This window comes from Lissotriton helveticus, chromosome 4_1 (assembly GCF_964261635.1).
Source record: "Lissotriton helveticus chromosome 4_1, aLisHel1.1, whole genome shotgun sequence".
NCBI lineage: Eukaryota > Metazoa > Chordata > Amphibia > Caudata > Salamandridae > Lissotriton > Lissotriton helveticus.
Window position 1 is genome coordinate 1,136,262,938 of NC_136063.1, and position 23,946 is coordinate 1,136,286,883.

At 45.1% G+C, this 23,946-nt stretch overlaps 1 protein-coding gene across 1 annotated transcript in view; it reads right to left on the reverse strand.

Moving 5' to 3' along the window:
- LOC144828118 (neurexin-4-like) overlaps positions 1-23,946 on the reverse strand; it is a 251,799-nt gene that overhangs the window by 76,429 nt on the left and 151,424 nt on the right. Inside the window, exon 6 of the mRNA XM_078686238.1 lies at positions 3,165-3,350. Within this exon, the coding sequence (XP_078542364.1) occupies positions 3,165-3,350 (186 nt within the window). The remainder of the gene's footprint in view (positions 1-3,164; positions 3,351-23,946) is intronic.

A 23,946-nucleotide genomic window follows, 5' to 3' on the forward strand; every position in this document is an offset into this window, starting at 1 on the left:
TTGAATGCCGCGCTGAGGTCGAGGAGGATGATTGCAGATGTGCCTCCTGCGTCCAAGATTTTCCTTGTTTCCTCCACCACTGACAATATGGCGATTTCCGTCCCCTGGCCAGGCCGAAATCCAGTTTGGGAGGGGTGGAGGACGCCATTGTTTTCGAGGAATGCTGAGAGGGTGCGGTTGATGCGTTTTTCTGTTATTTTACTGATGCACGGCAGGAGAGAGATGGGTCAGAAGTTGCCCAGATCTGTGGGGCCTAGATTGTTTTTTTTTAGTAGGGCGTGGACCATTGCTTTTTTCCACTCGGTAGGGACTGTCCCAGTCTTGAGGAAGGTGTTGATAAGTGTGGTGGCAAAAGGGGCAATGGTGGGTCCAACCAATGACAGGATATTGGGGGGAGCGGGGTCTAGGGGAAAGCCACTTTTTAATGAGGATAGAAGGGTGAGGAAGGAATCCAGAGTTAAACGTGGGATGGTCCTAAGTTCTAGTTTGTCATGTTGTGGGCCCTCAATTGTAGAGCTAAGGAGATTGATCTGGTCATTTTGAGGAAGGTGAGTGAGGATTTTCTGGATTTTGGAGCGAAAGAAGTTTGCCAATTCAGTGCAGTGGTGATTTGAGGAGTCTGGGTGTCGTGGGGCCGGGATTCTTCATACGTTTAGTGGCGATGCAGAAATTTCTCGGTGGGAGTTGCTTGCTGCTAGGATCTTTTCCTCATAGAAGGCGGTTTGTACAGTTTTGATTTCTGATTTGTACTGACGTAGGGATGATCTATATTCTTGTTTGTTTGTGGGGGAGAAGTCTCTTCTCCAGCTTCTCTCTACTTTTTTGCAATGTTGCCTTAGTGTACGCAGTTTGGGGATGTACCATAGAGAGCGGTGGGGGACCGTTTTCCTTTGGGTCGAAACTTTAGGGAGCACCAGGTTGAGGGATTTCTCAATCCAGTTGTGAAAGATTATATTGTTTTCCGTGGGGTCCGTGGTGGGGCTGGGTTGCAATCTATTAGGTTCTAATGTCCATTTCTCTACGGGAAGTTTGGACCAGGGTCGGATTGAAGAGCGTGGCGGGGGGAAGCCGGAAGCCTTGTGGGGGAGTGTCCAAGAAGAACTGGTCCGTCCATGGAAGGGGGAGGGCTTATATCCTACCAGGTTACTAAGGTTGGAGAAAATTGAGTAGGTTAAAGTCCCCCAGAAGGGTAAAGTTGGCCGTACGGCAAGGAAGGATCCCTACTGTTTCTAGCAATGACTTTGCGAACTGTCCTGGGGTACCCGGCGGACGGTAGACTAGAATACCAGCGAGTGTGAGGGGGGTGAAGTTGAACATAAATTGGGTATTTTCACAGTCCAATAGCGGACTATCAAGCGTCAGGTTAAGTGATCTTTATGTATGATGGCAATTCTCCCCCCCCCCCTTTCCTGCCTCTCTGTCCGCTCTTTGGATGTAGTAGCCTGGGGGTAGGGCTTGGAGTATGTCCGGGTCTGAACAAGTGTTCAGCCATGTTTCCTTAAGAAAGAGTACTTCGGGGTCCTCTTCGCTTAGAAGTATTGAGATTTCGGTTCTGTGTTTAGGAAGAGATCTGCAGTTGAGCAAGAACTGCTTGTATGCTGTCTTGTGGCAAGGAGGCGAGGCCCAGGGCGAGGGGATCTAGAAATTACAGTGTGGGCATCTAGTTTGTGATTTTTGGATGGATATTGAGTGCGTGCAGAGTGGCTCAGGCGGCCTGTTCAGAGATTTCAGCAATGTGCTTGAATACTGGTGCCGGCAGTGGGTTATAGGGGCAGGGGTACTGGTCCCTGGGCCCGTTTGGGCGCGGACAGGCGCAGACGGGCTTGCCTTTGGCGTGCCAGTGGCGCACCCGCTGTGCGCGTCCGCTGCGCGCTTGGAATGGCATCTGTTTTTATGTGGATGTGAGTTGGGGACTAGAGCGCCAACTCACGCTCCACCGGAAGTGCGTCAGGCCAGGTCTCCCTCCACTCAAACGAGACTTCTCGCGGTGGACCGGGGAGTGTGCCCTTCATGTAGCAGGTAAGGCAGTGACTGTTTAAAAATGTGGCAAGAGTTTAAAACTAGTAATCATTTTTAAGACATGTGCAAAATACGCAAATACAATTTTAAAAGATAGCTGGTATGAGACTAGTAATCAGTTCCCAAGAGCTAGCAAGTAGCGTCGGCAGAGTTCAGTTCAGCGTTACCACTCACACGTGTACATACAGGAAGGCAGGTGACAGCGCGCCCTCTATAATGCACCTCAATTCACTTTGTATCTCAATTGAAATAATAGTATTTAGAACAACATGTGTGTACCTACTGAGCATTACTAGAGATTTTGGCAGAACTTTAGTACATTTCAAATATTTTCCATGCTGATTTTTTTTATTGAAATTCATATTAATTTGGGAGACACTTCCTGCAAATGTTATAGAACAATTTCCTTTGTGGTATTTGGCATTTTATTTGACACTGGTGGTTATTGCTCCTGTGAAGGCATTGCTTGATACCCAAAGATTAGCATTATGCTGAGCACTCAGCTGCATTCTGAGGGGTTATCCTGGCAGGGATGAATGGGAGCGACTGACACACACTTTTATAGGTAGTGTCCTGTCAACAGACAAAGAGTGTTAACCCCTCACAGGTAGCCTGGCAAACAGGACAGGGTTAAAAGGGATCCTTGTGCACCTCCGAGAGTTCCTTTGAAGTCAACACCTGTATCAAATGCACATTTGGTATAAGTACTGGGTCTCTGACCCCATAAAATCAGACACTTCTGGATCTTGCAATTCACAAAGAAAAGGCTGGGGCACAGTGTACCGGACACAACACTTATTATAGTTGTTATTTAGAACATGGTGGTGCTCGAGTCTCAGAAACCAGCCATCTTAGTCCCCAAAAATGTGCAAAATTATGACTGTGTCCACACCTAAAGAATTACATAATTAATAATAACCAGACTTGTAACAGCAATGGTTAGACAACAAGAGGCACAGACTCCCAGAACCGTTTTCTTAATAAAAAGAGATTCTTTATTCATATATTATTCCATTAAAACATTTCATTTTTCTTCTTTGAGTTTCTGGTGGAGCCACAATCAGGTCATATATTTATGGAGTAAAGGAGAAAATGCAGAAGCCGTCCAAGCAAAATTATAGAAATGGAGCAAATTCAATACTTACTGTTTCCCGAACAGCGGAGCTTGCCTAGGCTATGAAAAGCCATTTCCACTGGAACACCTTGTGTGCCCCCAAAGCTTATTGCTTGGATAGGTAGCGTGGATTTATCAGTTAGGAGACCCTCGTCCTTTCTCCAGACACCGTCATTAGCATCACAGTTGCATGTTCGAAGGCCAAGAGCACATGTACCTGTTTTCATGGAACAAAACAAACAAAAACATGACTATTTTGTTTCTGAGCGAGTTGAGCACTAATCTTCACTCCATGCATGGAATGAAACAGGTGCGTCAGATATGCATATGCAGTGCATTGTCAAAGGGCTATTTATTGTGTCAGGCCACTTGCAAAGTCATCTAAAAGAAGAAACATTTGTTTTGGAACACAGAAAAGCTATGTTTATTCATAGTGAGTACATGAGAGCAAGGGTGGTTTATTACAGCGGAAAACTCTTGTCCATAGAAACAGCAGAAGTAGACAAAAAGATGATTCTGATATGATGGAGGTCTCTGTTCAAATCAATGTAACTGAAGATCTAGTTCTGTTCCTTGAAATACTTCTCTGGTCTTCTCCATGATATTTTCATTTCCTTTGCTGCAATTATCAGTAGAAGGTGGCCATTCATAGGCCTGATTACATAGTGACTATTGGCTTCTAAAGCACATAGTCATCAATTCTGCCTGGGTGGTATATCTGTGTACACTAGGGATGCCAGGCTTCTCCTGGGTATGTGACCTATCTTATTTCGTTCAGGGCATATGAGGTTGTAATGAAGCATATGGGGCTGTGCGTGGACCTGTTTAGCATTTCGTGGTATATGATAGTAATACATTACTATGTATTGTCTCCAGACACACAATGTGTAATCTCCAGACACATGTGTGTCTCCAGACACACATTACCATGTGTGTCTGGAGCAGTATTGTGTAGACTCTCTACATAGTCTACACAAGACTATGTAGAGAGTCTACATAGTCTTGTGGCACTGTAGTTGGATTTCTGAGGATTGAGATTGCGTTTTTGAAGTTGTATGTACACATGAGGCTACACATTGACTTTTGAGGCTGTGCATGGGGCTGTGAAGTGATACAATGTATATTTTGGTGGTATGTTGAGAAGGAAGGCTTGAACTGAGCATCTCAAGGTTGAACACATGAATGAACATAGCCATTCGAGACTGTACAAGACAATATGAAGCTAGGTTTGCTACATGACAGAATTACAAGGGAATTAGAAGACACTCCCTTATCTTATAAGTAAGGCTCCCTGTTTTCCGTTTTTACAGATTTGTACAAATAAATACAATCTGCATTTATTTTTAAAAATGGATAAATACAGAAAATGTGCTTCTTTTAAGTGACTTTTCATGCTGTCTTTCATGAATTATAGCCCAACAGCTGAGAAGATGGAGAGCAGTGGAAATTGAAAAACAGGATGACATTTCTTTAAATAACTGCATGTATCAGCATGCATTTGTGGTATAATATTAATATTATTCAGTGGTTGTACTGCTATGTATTATTTGGCAACTTAAATAGCTAAAACATGACAGACATCAAAGTAGGAGTGTGCAGCTATCATTTAGATAAATATGGAAATGTACAGTGTTACTTATACATTTATACGAAAAACATAAAATAAATATGGATAAATACAAATAAAATGCCCAAAAAATAAATATGGATAAATACAGACGGAAATGTTAAAAAAAAAAATACCGTAAAACTGGGAGCCCTACTTATAAGACAGCACCAGAGCATGTGAGACTATTCTTGGGACTATGCAGCTGTGGCTCAGCCACACTTAACTGCCTGACTGTCCATTCCTCCCCCTCACATTACCTATTTCTTTCTGGTTGCAGCAACAAATAACAACCGGTCTGAGGAAAGGAAGAAGTGGGACTTTGGTTGGGTAAATATAAGTATTTTGTGAAAAACAGATAAGTGGATATTTTGAAAAACATGAGTGCATTTAGATGACACGGTGGTATTGTAAGATAATATAAATGTTGTTTCAGAATATAGCATGCTACTATTTGGAGATGAAATTAGTGTATCTGCTAAACATAAAAATATGGTATGGATGAGATGTAATGTATGAATACCCAGAAAAGAGTGAGTTGATATTTGTGGGCATCTTTGTGGACAATTTCAGAAAATTATGAACTGCCATTTGTGGTCATCATGAGTGTATTTAGTACAATTGAAATAATAGTATTTAGAACAACATGTATGTACCTACTGAGCATTACTAGAGATTTTGGCAGAACTTTAGTACATTTCAAATATTTTCCATGCTGATTTTTTTATTGAAATTCATATTATTTGGGAGACACTTCCTGCAAATGTTATAGAACAATTTCCTTGGTGGTATTTGGCATTTTATTTGACACTGGTAGTTATTGCTCCTGTGAAGGCATTGCTTGATACACAATGATCAGTTTTATTGCTTTACTATGATTGTATGTTACATTATGGGAGGCCTAGCTCCGGGTGAACGGAATGACCAAAGGTATATGTCTGCTTTTGGAACCTGCATGATCTGTATAACCTAAGTGACAGATCTGCTCACTGAACGTGTAGAACGGGTTAATATAAGTTACCATTCTAATCTCTAAAATCTGATATTGTGAGGATTGTGCATTCTTCCCACCTTGCCCAAATGCTCTGCCATATTATATAAGACCTTTGAAATCTATGTTGGAAAACGGAAAGATCTAACTAATAGATAAGAAGGTAGGTAGTGTATGCTTTTTGTGAAAATCAAAATAGGGAACCATGTCATATTGCAATCTAAACTTACAATCTAAGCTCAAGTTAGCTTCCTGTAAAGCCCATAACCTTTTAGCTAATTTCTTTATAAAATTGTGCTGTAATGTTCACTTTTCACCCAATCATATTCAATATATTCACAGGCAAGAAGGTGGCTGCTAATAAGTTCCTGGACATAGTCACACTCAGAAAATTCTCACATATTTGAATATTTCTCAAGTGACCCCTCAGAACTGCCTCTAGAACACGGGCTTTTGGACAATTTCTTATGAACACTGTGTTTTGAAATTCAGCCCAATTAATTGTACTTTTCCTGGAGTAAGAAAACCATTACAATTCCCCGAAGGGAGAGTGGACTCATTCAGAATAGTAAATCGTGCGTAGTTGCAGCAATCTGCATGTTAAAGGTTTACCAGCTCCCATTTATTTTTTATTTAATACAATTTTATATAGCGCGAACTTTAGCCGAAGGTGTCAGAGCGCTTTACATAAGAACAAGTTGCAAAACATAAGGATTTAGGATTACATGTGTTACATAAAAGATACAAACAGAAACAATTGCAAATGTACAAGATGTAAAGTCACAAAAGGAAGAGATACAAACAGAAAGAAAAATTGCAAATGTACAAATAGTAAAGTCACTCAAGGAAGAGATACAAATGGATATACTCTAAGAGTCACATAGGAATGGTAGAGAGTACAAAGGTCTACTGCATATACTAGTGATTAGAGTTATCTCTCTATATATATATACACATAGCAGATTTTCTCAGGTCAAGACCAAAAAAAAAAAAAAAACAGGAGAGCAGAGTTCCATTAAGTGGGGTCAGAGGGGGGACGCAGTCACCGCACCAAGGGAGCGTGGGAGGGATACAAGGGTATGGAGAAAAGGCAAATCAGAAAAGGGAAGAAACATTTGAGGACCGTCAAAGGAGAAACGAGAGAAAAGGATAAAGGACGACGGAATGGAGAAGATGGCATGTCAGGGTCCAGATAAAAGCGGCCGAGAACAGCAGCAAAATGGCGGCCAGGACAAAGAGAAAAAGTAAAGAAGTCCATGAAAGTCCGTGGCATAGTATCTTTCATTCGAATGTGGCTGCAGGGCTGCTGCCTGCATCTGGTGTTTTCACAGCCATGCTGCTTTGTTTTGGGGAAGGGTGTGTGCGCCCCGAGGGCCGCTCTGCACGGGCCCTCTCTGCTGGCCCAGAATTGCGGGGGCTGCTGCAGACGTGGGACGGCCGGGGAGCGCGGCCAGGGCTCACCTTTCTCGGCGCGGGCTGCATGGTGATCCTGCAGGTCAGGGAGAACCATAAATCACTGGTGTGGAGAGGAGCCTCCGGCGCTGCTCTGGCCCCCGGGGGCGCGAGGAGCCCGGGCTCCGCTTCAGAGCGGCCGGGGGAGCCGCTGTTGTTGGGTGGCGGGTTGGACGCCAGGATGACGGGCTTCCCGCCCCTCTCGCACGGCACGGCACCGCTGTACTCACCGGTGTCCAGCCGCATGACCTGGGGCAGCCGGTAGGAGCTGATGAGCGGGTCTAGGGGCAGAGAGGCCGAGCTCCAGCGCACCTCCTTGAGCGGGGGCACGGCGACGGGCTCCATGCGCCTGGGCTACGGTCGGCAGAGAGCTATGTTGGGCTATCAAAGCTTTTCATTGGACTTTCACTGCTGGCTCAGACGCCATGCTCCAGGAGTGGACGCACCCTCAGGGGGTGATGGAGTCTGACCCCTCCCTCCCCCACTGACATGCTCGCACGTACCCGCGTCACCAAAATGTTATACATATACATAAAAAACATGGAACTATCACACACAAGTAAATTGAAATTTTGCCAGTAATGTGTCCGCTTCTAACACCATGCTCTAATGCGGATCTGTCAAAAGCTCTGAACATAAACAGCTTTCGAGATGTCCAAGCGTTCTAGCTTAGAATGAATGTGCACTTCCGTAATGGGTGTGGTCTGACGGCTAGATTTCCCACTTTGGTTTTAGAAACCATGGTTCGAACCTCGGGGTCACGTCCACATCCTGTGATTCCGGGCAAAACACTTAATCTCCCCGAACCTGAATGTGCCCTTGTGTAACGTAACCATAACCGGTGCTCATGTAAAGCGCTCCTATACCTTCGGATCGAGTTTGCGCTATATAAATCTGCATTACAATGTAACTGTCTGAAGATTGAACCAAGGGTTTGTGTGATCAGTTCAAACAAAGATATAGCAAGATCTTTCAACCGGGTTGTTTAGTGACCCCTTAATGACAATTGTGTTCTCTGAATCTACTATCTGTTAACCTGTGGGATAGCTCTGCTGTTTAAAGTTTGAGATTGTAAAACGTATGTAACTTTTTTTAAATTTCTAATCCTATCGCGTAAATGAAGCACTCAGCCATATTATAAATTGGGATAATCCATTGGAAAGAAGGAGGGGGGGTGATGGGAAAATGAAAGGAAGTGGGTAGTATAATAGGAAATCATGACAAATTGCATTGCCAGATTACACATACCTCCTGTAAAACCCACACATTATTTGAAATACAATACTTGTTAAAATAAGTTGATTGATCCCATTATTTTCAACATATTGTTGTGTGGGAAATGGGCTGTCATATTTATCTGGGGTGTATTTGCAACAGACCCTGAGATATTTGACTATTTACTGAATGGTATCTCAGACCCAACTGTAAAACAAATTATTTTTTGATAATTTCTTAGAAAACTTCTACTGTTTACTTCAACATTAGGCCACATTTCTTATAATTTCATAGATAGATGTTTCATGTTTGTTTTTGCTGTGTTTCTATCTAGGACCCTAATTCGATATTCCCGATTTATGCCCTTATATGGCTGTAATAAATAATATCCTTATAAAGGCATAAGAATCATATCCATATTTAGTCGTAGCCCATGCAGTCCAATTTAGGCAAGGCTACTTCCCTAGACTCCTAGAAAGTACAACGCGTGCTTTAAACAAACCAAACCTCCAGCAACCTGGGAATTCCCCATGCTTTTGTTTTGATTTGTCCTAGAACTCCTGCGAGCACTGAAAGAACGGCCGGTTCTTACTGACATCTTTTATGGACGTCTGATGTCCAACCGTACGTCAAACCCGGCACCTTTCAGGTATAAATATACCAATGCTGCCTTAAGCAAAAACACGGTGGTTTGGACCAGAGCGGCTATCTACTTGCCCGTAAGCCCAGCTGATGCGAGTAGCCGAAGGACGCCGCCCCTCCCTTTTGACGCACTGAGAAAGACGCTGTCTTTTTCTCCAGCCGAGAAAATCCAGCTCCGGTGTTTCCAGTCACCCTTGCTGGTTGCTGGGAGATCTAGTCCTGAGAGAGAGATACAAGCCCTCCTACATTCTATTACCAAGGTACGGAGCTGACTAAATCCTTAAGAGAATTCTTGATTCAGATTCCTTGGCAAAAACCAACTTAACTTAAAACTGCTACTTACTTACTCCTTCCCACGTATTAGGCTTAGGTCAGGTACACCGGGGTAGGCGTAGATTAGAAGCACCAGTTGAGTACGTTAGTTAATGTTTTTATGTATGTATATATTTTATATATTTTAAAGTATCATATGGCTAAGAAACCATATCAATGCTTTTACAGTATTATTTCATAATACTCCTTTTACTGTACGCATTTTACTTTATGATAAGTATTGCAATTGTGGCAATTCATTTCTCTTGCATGAGAAAGAAGACTGCTCAATAAATAACACCTTTTATTGAAAACGCCCGTCTCTCTATTTCTCTGCACTCTGGTGAAACTAAGTATGCACGATTGACTGAGTGAAATAACCGTCTATTGTTTTCACACGACTCTAGAGATACACTCTTTATTCTGAGGGAGCAAAGTTGTCATGTTATATGGTTGTCAGAAGCTAATCCCTTCTTGTCTGAATCAGGGAAGTTAACCCCCTCCTATTTAATTCGAGAAAGTTTCTAGTGACCTGAGCTAGCTGGCAAAACTAATTAAGTCTAATATAGTCAGTAGAGACCTAGTCAACCTCAGTCCTACGTCTACACTGCTGTTTATATTATTCCAATGCGCAGAGCCTATTGGGAATATAGGAACTACACTACATGGCGCCCAACGTTTGGTAAGGCGATAATCTAACGCAAGACATTAGAGTAACTCAGTCGTGCTTTTTCACACAGATCCTTTTCCCGTAAAATCTCCAATAGACGTCTGGAGTGGGTAAAAGGGTCAAATCCGCCGGAACTTAGTAGGAAGAGATTCCTATGTATAGTTTTTGGTTTACTCAACGTTGAAGGATACAGTGTTCCAAAATATTGTGCACCTAATCTTTGTTTCCTTGAAACTTGATCTGCAACAAAACTTTCTGTCAGTAAAATGGTGAAAAGTAATGATGAAACAGAGAGAGCTAGAATAGCAACTCAGCTCTTAGCGGATGACACAAGTCTCCAAGAAAATGACCCGAATGCTATTATCATTCCGGTAAATGTAAGAAGAACTATAACTAAAAAACTTATAGAAAATGGAGTATCATCACGAGGTGGTACAGTCATATTCGAGGTAGAGGCCCATGAATATCGGCAGACAGAGGTATTCTATACATGGATACATTTTCCAGCAGCACACGCTGTGACACACGAATTCCACTATTACAAAATAGGGGAACCTCCGGATGAATACGCTCCTTTCGAGGACGTTGAAATCCCACTAACTTACCAAGAGCACCTGCTCTGGTTTAAAGGCGCCCTAAAACATCAAAATCACACCACCAGGCTTTGTCCACTAGGTAGACCAGGAGCCACATGGCCGGTTCTAGCCAGCTACACACCAGAGTGGGACACCCCCGCGCCGCACGGCCACCAGCTGCTGCGTGTGCCCCCAGCCGCCTCTGCCTCAGCGCCGCCTCGTTGCCGGCTCCCGCCGCTGCGAGTGGTTTTTTGTGCTATTTTGACAGTGATTTGTGCTTGTATTTTGTAACTTGTTTTTCCTTGTTTTTTCCCCGCTTCTTCGTGCATTTGTGCCTGTTTTCTACATTGTTTTCTCCTCCGTGTTGCCCTCCTTCCTTGTTGTCCGCCTACCGCCTTCCTCGACGCCCCCCGCCCTCCCTTCCCGCCACCGCCGCTTAGCCACGCCCCTTTTTGCCTTCTGTAACCCTCCCCGCTCCCGCCTCCCAGCTGCTCCGCCCACCCGCGCACTTGGCCTTAAATGGCGACCGTGCGACGCAGGTGAGTGTGACCCACTTGTGGGACACCCCCGCGCCGCACGGCCACCAGCTGCTGCGTGTGCCCCCAGCCGCCTCTGCCTCAGCGCCGCCTCGTTGCCGGCTCCCGCCGCTGCGAGTGGTTTTTTGTGCTATTTTGACAGTGATTTGTGCTTGTATTTTGTAACTTGTTTTTCCTTGTTTTTTCCCCGCTTCTTCGTGCATTTGTGCCTGTTTTCTACATTGTTTTCTCCTCCGTGTTGCCCTCCTTCCTTGTTGTCCGCCTACCGCCTTCCTCGACGCCCCCCGCCCTCCCTTCCCGCCACCGCCGCTTAGCCACGCCCCTTTTTGCCTTCTGTAACCCTCCCCGCTCCCGCCTCCCAGCTGCTCCGCCCACCCGCGCACTTGGCCTTAAATGGCGACCGTGCGACGCAGGTGAGTGTGACCCACTTGTGGGACACCCCCGCGCCGCACGGCCACCAGCTGCTGCGTGTGCCCCCAGCCGCCTCTGCCTCAGCGCCGCCTCGTTGCCGGCTCCCGCCGCTGCGAGTGGTTTTTTGTGCTATTTTGACAGTGATTTGTGCTTGTATTTTGTAACTTGTTTTTCCTTGTTTTTTCCCCGCTTTTTCGTGCATTTGTGCCTGTTTTCTACATTGTTTTCTCCTCCGTGTTGCCCTCCTTCCTTGTTGTCCGCCTACCGCCTTCCTCGACGCCCCCCGCCCTCCCTTCCCGCCACCGCCGCTTAGCCACGCCCCTTTTTGCCTTCTGTAACCCTCCCCGCTCCCGCCTCCCAGCTGCTCCGCCCACCCGCGCACTTCGCCTTAAATGGCGACCGTGCGAACGCGCAGCGGTCACGCGCAGCGGGCGCGCCGATTGTGCGCCGAAGGCGCGCCAAAGGTAAGCCCGTCTGCGCCCGTCCGCGACCGGATCGCGACCAGCGCCAGGACCCCTGGCCCCCACCGACGGAAGCCGACCCGACGAACCTACAGCGCCGCCGACCTCACCGCACTCAACACCGGCCACATCCCAGGATGTCACCGAGCCGCCCCGAAGCACACCCACGGACCCTTCAGCTGCCTCGCCTGCAAGTTCACCTGCATCCGGACCTTCCCTGCACCCGCCAAGCCGAACTCCAGCAGCACCCACCTCAAGTGTATCCTGCTCAACACCCGCTCCGTCCACAGACACGCCGTAGAACTCTGGAACCTGCTCGACACCACCGCCCCCGACGCTGCCTTCATCACCGAGACCTGGATGAACGCCTCCTCAGCCCCAGACATCGCCATCGCCATCCCAGAGGGCTACAAGATCACCCGGAGGGACCGCGACAACCAGACCGGAGGAGGCATCGCCATCATCCACAGAGACACCATCCGCATCACGACCAACACCGACGACACCCTCACCACCGCTGAACACCTGCACTTCCAGATCCACACCAACCCGAAGACCACCCTCAGAGGCACCCTGATCTACCGACCCCCGGGACCGCGCACACGATTCAGCGAGGACATCGCCGACTTCGTCAGCCCGCACGCTCTCCCCTCCGCCGACTACATCCTCCTGGGGGACCTCAACTTCCACCTGGAGAACAACAACGACCGCAACACCACCACCCTGCTCGACAACCTCGACAACCTCGGACTCAAGCAACTGGTGACCACCCCCACCCACCTCGCCGGACACACACTCGACGCCGTCTTCTCATCCAGCAAAGACGTCACCTTCAGCCACGCAACAGGACTCCACTGGACGGACCACAGCTGCGTCCACTTCACCTTCAGAAGAACGACGATCCACCACCTCCAGCAACAGGTTGCTCGAAGAAGCTGGAACAAGATCACAGCCGACCAGCTCACCGCCTCCCTGAGCCAGCACCCTCCCGCCAACTCAGCGAACCCCAGCCAGGCCGCCGACAACCTCACGAAGTGGATCAGCAACTGCGCGGACGAACTCGCCCCCCTAAGGACCCCGCCCAGCAGATCCTGCAGCAGAAAAACACCATGGTTCACCGACGAACTCAAGTGCTCCAAGAAGAACTGTCGAGCCCTCGAGAAAGCCTGGAGAAGGGAACCAACGACGGACAACATGACCACCCTCAAGCTCGCCACCCGGAAACACCACCAACTGATCCGCGCCACCAAGAAAAATGCATACAAGGACCGGCTGGACAACAACGCACACAACTGCAAGGAACTCTTCAACATCGTGAAAGAGCTCTCCAACCCCAACGCCGGAAACAACGACATCACACCGTCGCAAGACCTCTGCAACTCCCTCGCGTCCTACTTCCACAACAAGATCACGGACATACACAACAGCTTCAACAACCAACCAACGCAAGCCACAACCGCAACGACGCCACCACCCACCACCCTCCGCACCTGGACCCCGATCAGCACCGAAGACACCATCCGCACCATGAACTCCATCCACTCCGGATCTCCGACTGACCCCTGCCCTCACCACGTCTTCAACAAGGCCGACGCTGTCCTCGCACCCCACCTGCGGGACATCATCAACACCTCCTTCGACTCCGCCACCTTCCCTGAGAGCTGGAAGCACGCCGAACTCAGCGCTCTCCTCAAGAAGCCCACAGCAGACCCCACCGACCTCAAGAACTACCGTCCCATCTCGCTCCTCCCGTTCCCGGCCAAAGTCATCGAGAAGACCGTCAACAAACAGCTGGCCGCCTTCCTCGAGACGAATGGATCCCTCGACCCCTCACAGTCCGGCTTCCGAGCGAACCACAGCACCGAGACCGCCCTCATCGCCGCCACCGACGACCTTCGAACTCTGATGGACAACGGAGAAACAGCGGCCCTCATCCTCCTGGACCTCTCCGCGGCTTTCGACACTGTCTGCCACCGCACCCTAGTACAGCGCCTCAGCAACATCGGAATCCAGGAGAAGGCACTGGAATGGATCACCTCCTTCCTCGACGGAAGAACACAAAGAGTCCGCCTACCACCGTACAAGTCAGAGGCCACCAAAGTCATCTGCGGCGTACCCCAAGGATCCTCGCTGAGCCCAACCCTCTTCAACGTCTACATGAGCCCCCTCGCGGCCATCGCACGCCAACACAACCTGAACATCATCTCCTACGCCGACGACACCCAGCTGATCCTCTCCCTGACCAACGACCCCGCCACCGCCAGAGCCAACCTGCACGAAGGGATGAGAGACGTAGCCGAATGGATGACGACCAGCCGCCTGAAACTGAACTCAGACAAGACGGAGGTCCTCATCCTGGGCTCCACGCCCTCCGCCTGGGACGACTCCTGGTGGCCCCCCGCCCTGGGCACCGCACCCAAACCGACGGACCACGCACGCAACCTGGGCTTCATCCTGGACTCCTCCCTCTCCATGACCAGACAAGTCAACGCCGTCTCCTCGTCATGCTTCAACATCCTGCGCATGCTACGTAAGATCTTCCGGTGGATCCCCACCGAGACGAGGAAGACGGTCACCCAAGCCCTCGTCACCAGCCGACTGGACTACGGCAACGCCCTCTACGCCGGAACCACTGCCAAACTCCAGAAGAGACTCCAGCGGATCCAGAACGCCTCGGCGAGACTCATCCTCGACGTCCCCCGACGCAGCCACATCTCCGGACACCTGAGAGATCTGCACTGGCTCCCGGTCAACAAGAGAATCACCTTCCGGCTCCTCACCCACGCGCACAAAGCCCTACACGACCAAGGCCCGAGCTACCTCAACAACCGGATCAACTTCTACACTCCCAAGCGCCTCCTCAGATCAACCAACCACGCCCTCGCCGCCGTCCCCCGAATCCGAAGAGCGACAACAGGAGGAAGATCCTTCTCCTACCTGGCCGCCAAGACCTGGAACTCACTTCCGACCAATCTGCGCCTGACCCAAGACCACCTCTCCTTCAGGAAGAAGCTCAAGACCTGGCTGTTCGAGCAGTAGCGGCACCCCCCCCCCTCCCAGCGCCTTGAGACCCTACGGGTGAGTAGTGCGCTCTACAAATGACCTGATTGAGAATCCGACATAGAAAAAATGTCAAGCGAAGAACTTTTAGTAAAAATAAAAGAATTAACAAAAGCATATAGAGAATAAGTTCAATTGGCAATTGACGACATAACATATCTCCAGAAATTGAAAGAAACAGATATAGCAGAACAACCTTTTGAACTTGCCAGAATCATAGAAAAATCCTATGAAGAACTAGGAAGAGATAGTTTGAGTGGGAAACCAGTAAAATCCCAACTAACTGAAAATCCTGAAAAAACCTTTATTAAAATTAATCTAAATACTCCAAAAAAGAGTTGGGATGGTAATAAACAATCCACTCCCAGAGAAAAACGATTCCAGTCCAGAGGAAGGTCTCCTCAACGGAGAGAAAGATCTCCGGACCGAGGACACAAATCTCCCCAGAGGGAGCCCTCTGAGAAAAGATACAACCTTAGAGATAGGGATAAATTGAGAAAACCTGATAGATATAAAGATATTGATACACGTCCCTCTCGATCTTTTCAGACTTCCTCACAGAAATCGGAAAGAAGAGGACGGTCAGAACACAAGGAAGAGCACGTCAAGTCCAAAGACAAGGAACCTGCTCATCAAAATAAAAAATTACAATTTCCAAGAAAGAAGGTAGCCAGTATTAAAATAATAAAACATGCCGAGGATACTGAGGACACAACTGAAAAACGGAGAGTGGGCCCAGACAATGCTAGACAGCGCAGCAGAAGTGACAATAGCTCGCAAGATCCTGATGAATCTTCTGGAGACTGTGGACACGAATGAATACATTCAAGTGGAAACTGCAGACACCAGAGTTAGCAAACCCCATAAATTATTCGAAATAACATTGCGTATAGAGGGGGACAAGACTAGGAAAGTAAGGGGTCTCTTTTGGGATAACCTTTCGAATGGCTATGACATCCTGTTAGCTGAGAAAAACTGGCCACCAGAGTTTGTCAGGGAGTGCCCTCATTGCGAAGAAATGATTATGCCTGCCTTCTCAAATCATATTCCATGTAGGATGGGATGATGACTCTCCTCCTCACAAAATCCAGTTAAAAAATCAGCCCACTGCACAAAGGCAGTACCCAGTTAAACAAGAAGCTAAAAAACAAGTCAGGGAGATTTTAGATCAACTTGAATACCAGGGGGTGATTGAAACATGCACCTCACAAATGAACAATCCTTTGTTTCCTGTCTCCAAGCCAGACGATTCATATGGTCTAGTTTTGGACTACAGACACCTAAACTCCTGTTGCAAAACATTTGCAGTACAAAACTCACACAGTGCAGCACTAATGAATAACATCGTGCACAAAAAAATAAAAAGGCATTAGACATCTCTAATGGATTCTTTTGTCAGAACATTGCACCTGAAAGCAGGTATTTGACCGCTTTCTCAATAATGGGGTCATAAAAACACTTCTGTTGACTCCCACTGGGATTCAAGAATAGCCCAGGATTATTCTCAGCAAGAGTAACAGAGTTACTACAAATATATGATGATGAGGCATTATCTTATGTCGATGACATCTATCTCACAGATGATGACCTGGAGACACACTTGAAAAGAGTGAACACCATAATACTTGGGTTTGCAGCTGAGGGTTACAAATTCAACTTTAAAAAGTCACAAATTGCCCATCTAACTGTCCTATTTTTAGGATATGAATTATCAAGTGAAGGCAAAAGCCTAGCAGACAACTTCTTGAAGAAGTGTGCTGTACTCCAAGCACCTAAAACGCTGAAGAACTTACAATCAATACTAGGTTTCCTGAATTTCGGAAGAACATACATTCTAAATTATGCAGAGAGGGTTAAACCTCTTTATGAATTAATAAAACCTGATTTCAAACCAATACATTGGACTCAGAAACACACAGAAATTTTAAGATCATTGCAAACAGACATGTTAGCTAAAACAACATTGCAAACATGTGAAAAAGTACGCAACCTTGTAATCCGAGTCATCCCAGGAAGATGCGGATTCACGTACCTAACCTCTAATGAGGGAGAAACGGTACCAATAGCTTACAAATCACACTTGTACACACAAGCTGAAATGAAATTCAGTTCCACTGAAAAAATTCTAACTGCGGTTCAGACTGCTATAGCAAAAGAAAGAGCCCTAGCACAAGGTAAACGAATAATAATCGTTACACCAGTACCTGCCCTAGAAGCAGTAACAAAAGCAAGCATTCCAAATGCTAAAGCATTATATCCGAGATGGATACAATGGGTTAATTCTCTTGCTGCAACAGACCTAGTATACGAATTTGATCCTAATTTAAAAACACAAGAATTTCTCCAATGTGAATATGAATGTCCTCTGCCGACCGAAATCCTGCCTCTGGAACATTACGGCTGTATAATATATACAGACGGATCAGCACAACCCGCAGTTGGGGGTAAACAAGCTTACAGTGCTGCGTGCGCGATTGTTAAAGGTTGTTGGCACGAAGGAAAATTTAGACCACTGGTCACTAAAACCCAATCTCTAGGAGATTGTGCAGCTCAGCGAGCTGAACTACTGGCTTTTAAGATGGCGCTTGAAAATGCTGATCGCGAATTCCCCACACTAATAGTGTGCGATTCGCATCACTGCGTCAAGTCTTACAATAATGACATACAGACCTGGATTCAAAACAGTTACAAAGATGACACAGGTGCCACAATAAAACATAAAAAGCTTTGGGAACAAGCAGTTCTTTTACAGAAAGAACTACAAAAGACTCACGTGATACATACACTGAGTCATCAACGTGATAGCGTTCACGTTGCGAGGAATTCATTGGCTGATGAAGCCGCAAAGGCAGCTGTGCAAATGGCTTCCGTAGCTGATATCACCCGGTCAAAAACAAAAATAGACAGCGATATAATGCAAGCTGTCAGTGCTTCAGTAAAAGATGATAGAAAAACACTCCCGAAAGGCTTTCCAGTAAAGTACTCATACATAACTGATGCGAATAATGTTCCTTTTGCTCGAATCCCTGGAGTGGGGGATAGGGCAATTCCAAACATGGACACAGGTTAGGACTAATTTTAGCGGCACACGAAGGGCTCGCTTCTGCACATGCTGGTGTTTCTGCCACAATATCATTATTAAAACAGAGATATTGGTGGCCGCGCATGAGAAAACAAAATAGGAACTATGTTCTAGAATGTGAAATATGCCAAAGAATGAAAGTATCAACAGTGAAACGACCAGTGCAGACGCCCCTTCTAATCTCAGATAAACCATTAGCATGTGTTTACCTGGACCACTGTGGTCCCTTACAAAGGGATGGCAACTATAAATATATCATGGTCGCAGTGGATTCCTGCACGAGATTCCTTTGGATGTGGCCCCAGCGCTCGGCTGACGCCAGAACTGTTATAAAAGATTTGCGAGTCTTTATCGGCACATACGCAATTGGCATGCTACATTCTGACCAGGGTCCTGCGTTTAGCTCTAGGGCTTACAAAGAGGCCATGGCCAGCATGGGCAATGCATTGCGGTACTCTTCTCCATTCCATCCTGAGGGAAATGCGGTAGTGGAAAGAAGAAACCGTGACATAAAGCAATCTATAACGGCGAGGTTATTAGGTTCGGGTGATGGGTGGGTCAAACATTTAACAAGTGTCCAACGTAGTCTTAATAATCTGCCAAGAAATTCTCTAAAAGGTTTCACTCCATACGAACTATTGTTCGGTACTAGAATGCATATTCAGGATCTTGATTGTCACACTTCAGTGGTAGAAGAAAAAGCCTTTGATATCAAAGACCGTTTGGCTGTTTTACAGGACTTAAATGAAACAAGAAGAAGTCTGAGTAATATAAAGTTAAAGCCAACAGCCACTGAAGAGAAACCACCTGTCCCAGCAAGACCTGTCTGGATTCCAATGATTGGGGATCTGGTCAGAGAAAAGATTGTGGTAAAGAAGGAATTTGGGCCTTCTTACAGAAAAGCAGTACCTATCTTAGCTGTCAGCGGAACAAGATCAGTTGCACTACCGCCCCTTGCTGGTAAAAAGGAGAACCGAGTTGTATCCATCGACCTGGTAAAACCACAATCATGTGGCCAATAATAAGTAGTAGGCCCAGTGGACTCCCAAGAAATAGCAGAAGACCAAATCTTGCTACAATCCAAGAGGTTCAAACTGAGAGACTAATCACTTTTGATAAACCTGTAGTGAATAAAAAAGGACTATGCAACAAAGCCATGGAACTTGTGCTTCTTGAAACCCAAATTGAAACCGTTCGTCAAACGCCTGTCTACAACGATGTAGCTTCAGTCTATGCTAATGAAACAAAGAAAAATCCAAAAGCAAAAGAAAATCCGGAAGCAACTCCAACAATTGACAGAACTGCACCTGGCTACTTCATCAATTTCGATGACTTTTCTGATGATCCAAGTGAACATGAAGAAATGCCAGCAACAAAAACTTTCAAAGACAAAGTAACTGAACTCTTTCATCAACTCAAAGAAACCTATCTGATTTCTCCATGGATTGAATTTTGGATTGTGTCAGGTGTACTTTTTCTCTTGCTTTGGCTCATCATGGTTATATGTTTGGGAAAATTCATTGAAGGAAAATACAGTACAATGGGCACAGCAAGTCAGAACATCAACTTGGTCCTAAAGCCTCACAAGTCATCTCACATCGAGAAAAGAGAACTGTCATCAGTGAACATCACAGCCAATCCAATACCCGGTGGGGTTGCATGGGACAAAACGGATTATGAAATTTATGGCCCGATCAAGCTCTTGAAATATCCACACCAGTTCAAGGTTTCATTAAGTGACTTTGTAAAACCAAGTACTTTCACTGATGATTGGGACTTTGAAAATATTAATAATATGATGTCAGATTTAGTAATGTCAGCTAAATTCACAGAACATGATTATTTACAGGGTTCGTCAAATTATGAAGAGTTATATTGCTATAATCATTTTGGTCATCACTATTTGCATAAATCTGCACAGCCTAGAAATGTTTTTAATTATAACCAATGGGAACATTGTGCAACACCGCCTAAAGGCAGCTCGAAAATATTTTATGAGAAATTCCCATACTTCTCAGGGTTTAACACAAGTGATGCAGAAACGTTTTATTTTAAAATGTTAAATAAGACAGGAATGAAAACAATGTTGACAAATACTAAATTGATTTATTCTGAAACATTTTATGAAAAAATGACTACATTTGGTTTTGAATTCTCGAAAAACAACATTGAAACAAAAACCATCTGGGGTACAAAAGAATGGCAGGTCCAAGGTTTAGAAGCATTATTTAGAGCCTGCATGATCCCAGAACAATTAATATTCCTGAATGACACCATTCAGCAAACAACCTGTCTTGGTCTAGCCAAGATAAAAGACTTAAATAAACCGTCTATTCCGAAGCCCATACCTGATAGTAATAGCACTACAGATGTGGAGATAGAAGTATCCCATATTTTTCACCAAAACAGAACAAACCCTGATTGGAAAAAATGGTTGATCTGGCCCACAGACACAAATAACTGTCAAGATAGATTCCTGAGCAAAATACAGGGGTTCAAACAGAACAGGCCAGACCCAAGCTATTCCCAGAGACAACATCCAGGGATAGTTACAACATACAGTGTAGGGAAACTATGCCTTGAGTGTCTACAAAAATCCACACTGGCTGAAATTAAGCAACACTTGACCTTACTTATAGACGGTGCTGACTTGCGTGATTTCATACTGGGACCACGCAAACAGCGTCAAAACCGTTTCATATACGCCGGTATATACGCTGCTTATAACGAGGCTTGCAAAGTAACACAAATTGAAACAGCGGAAAAAATACGAGGAATTGATCGTATTAATTTGGAAAAATCACTTTCTGTAGTGGACAATGGGTTAACGACTCTGTCCTCCAGAATATATTCACTGGACAGCATTGTATCATCTGCTATTGATATAATAGAGCAGGACTTACTAATGTTACAACATGGTCAGTCCCAATTGCGTTCTATTGTACAACTTGGCTGGACGTTGCAAAATCTGCGTTCAGGCTACGTGCCATGGCGTTTAATCAACACAACGTCATTATTCTCTATCTTTAACCTTACTGATAAACAAATCAGTTTGGCACTAAAAGGAGCAGACTATACGATTCTGAGCATTGAAAAACTTGAGAGATTACCATTGACAATGTCAGAAAGACCTGTCATTGAATGGATAATACACGGAACAATTACAATTCCGATAACAACTTTCCAGTTTAAGTATTGCCAAAAATATATACCAGCAGGCCTGTATGAAAGGTTGGGTAAAGGATACATCAAGTCAACATGGAAATTACCTTATACACACAAATGTTATTGTGAAGGGAAAAAGGAGGTATTTCTTAGTGGTAACAATTGTAAAAAATCACTAAGCGGTACACTTCTGTGTCAAGGTATTAACTTGCATGGGGCCTGCGAAGGGTCTTCAAATAACCTTTCATGTCACCTGCACGGCACTCCTGCAACACAGATAGAGCCATTCTTTAGACAGCTTTCCAACGGCAGCTACGTTCTAATAAGTTACCACAGCTGTTGTGGCATGGTGCCAGGAAAAGCCTATCTCGTGAGCGTTAGTTCCATGGTCACTTGCTGTATGCAAGTATTGTATCCAAACAGCAATCCAGACATGGAGGCGGCAATTTGGCCTTCTTTCAATATCTCTTCTTTTCGAATTGATACTTTAAGCAGAATAAAGTCAGTTCTTTTACAGACAACTGTGCCTTTGACCTCGTCCAAAGAAACGTATGACCTGCAAGTTGCAAGGGCAGCGGCAGAGATACATTCCCTATTATCAACAAATTGCCCCGTGCATTTCGTAGAAATGTTAGGTCAAATTTTAAACATGTCTGATACCAGTGGCATCGCATATGTACTTAAGACAATTTTTTCGGGACTGTTAGCACCCTTTGAAACAGTTCTGGGCATTTTCCCGAATTTTGTGCATTCCATTTTTGGCGATCTGCCTCTTCTATTGGGACTCATAGCAGGAATTTTATTTTTGATCCTTCTGCTCCAATATGGCAACCCAAGCCACAGACAAGACTCCAGCAACGATGGGAGAAACGATCCTAGCTATACGCTACCGGGACCGCATCACTAAAGTCCTCGGATTTGCCCGGCTAAGAGATCTAAGTACAACTTAGTTTCTTTCATTCAGACCAATCTGGCAGAATTGCATCTTACCTGTGCTTCGATGTCTGCTATGCGGAGAAGAATGCGTGTTGGACATCTGTCTTACACTACCATCAGCAGTACCAATGGATATCAATACTTTGCTAGGTCCTGTAACGAGTCAATCATCGTGTTATCCCCAGCGGCTACCTATTCTGATGACGGCATTCGTTGAGACTTCACCATTACGAGTAGGTGGCGGTGAAGTACGAGAGGAAAGCAGCACCAAACAGGTACAACCTTCTGTGAGCATTGCTGATCCAGACATCGATGATAGCAATCATTCTCACATGTGCACAATTTCAACTTTTTCGAACTTGGTCGAACCTTCACCTGATGTCGTAGACCAATTTTTTGCAAGTCTGTCTGAAATGATGTTCTCCCCCGAACAACGAGAATAACTTTTAAAAACAACGAGCACACAGCGTTCCCTGAACTCTGAATTCGGCCTTCAGTTTTTGATAAACAAAACTACTGAAAACATTTGGAACTTTTTTTCCCTGAAAGCAAAATTTTTTTTTTTTCACTTCCAAAATATTTACCTTTTTCTGGCACATGGTAATCTGCTTAAAGTAGAACTATTCTTAGAGAACAGAGCTTCTAATTTAGGAACTCTAGAGACAATATTTTACCTCAGCCTCTAGCACATGTACTAATTTACAAAAAACAGTGGTCCCTACATGTGGACAAGATAACATACAAAAAATAATAATAACACACCTGATAAGTAGTATGTCTTTTGTCCAGCCAGACAAGAAAATGTATTTTAAATGTTCTGGTTGATAAATTGTATTTTAAGAACCAAAAAAGATAACAAGTGGGCACAGCCGTGACCCACAACAATCAAGACAAAACAACAAAGAAATGGCCAAAAGGGCAAAGCGAAAATCTGTCTGTATACTTGTGGTCAGTGCTACAGACTCAATCTCTTAAACATAACCATACCATTGCATCAAATAATATAGCATTATCATATTGCATATGGGGTTTTTTAGTCGACGACGTTTCGATGCCTTTTTACATTTATGACATCATCATCAGGACAAGAATTATCAACATTATTGTTTTGTACAACAGTTAACACAATGCCTATTATCGCATTATTGTGATGGCCGGAGCGCTATGGTGAATATGTCAGTCCGATGTTTAAGAGATTGAGTCTGTAGCACTGACCACAAGTATACAGACAGATTTTCGCTTTGCCCTTTTGGCCATTTCTTTGTTGTTTTGTCTTGATTGTTGTGGGTCACGGCTGTGCCCACTTGTTATCTTTTTTGGTTCTTAAAATACAATTTATCAACCAGAACATTTAAAATAAATTTTCTTGTCTGGCTGGACAAAAGACATACTACTTATCAGGTGTATGATTATTGTTTTTTGTATGTTATCTTGTCCACATGTAGGGACCACTGTTTTTTTGTAAATTGATACTGCCCAAGGTCCCTATGGCATACCTTTCGGGTTCCCTTGTCTTTGTGAAAACAAAAAAATCTAGCACATGTACAGCATTTGTATAAATATGTGATGAAATGGTCTCGACCTTCTTTTCTGTATTCAGAGCCATTTCATGTGTAATTTTCGCAATTCATTCAGCTGATATATATATGCATTTAACTGAATGATAACACTGCTTGAAAAGCGTACAGTACCAATACTC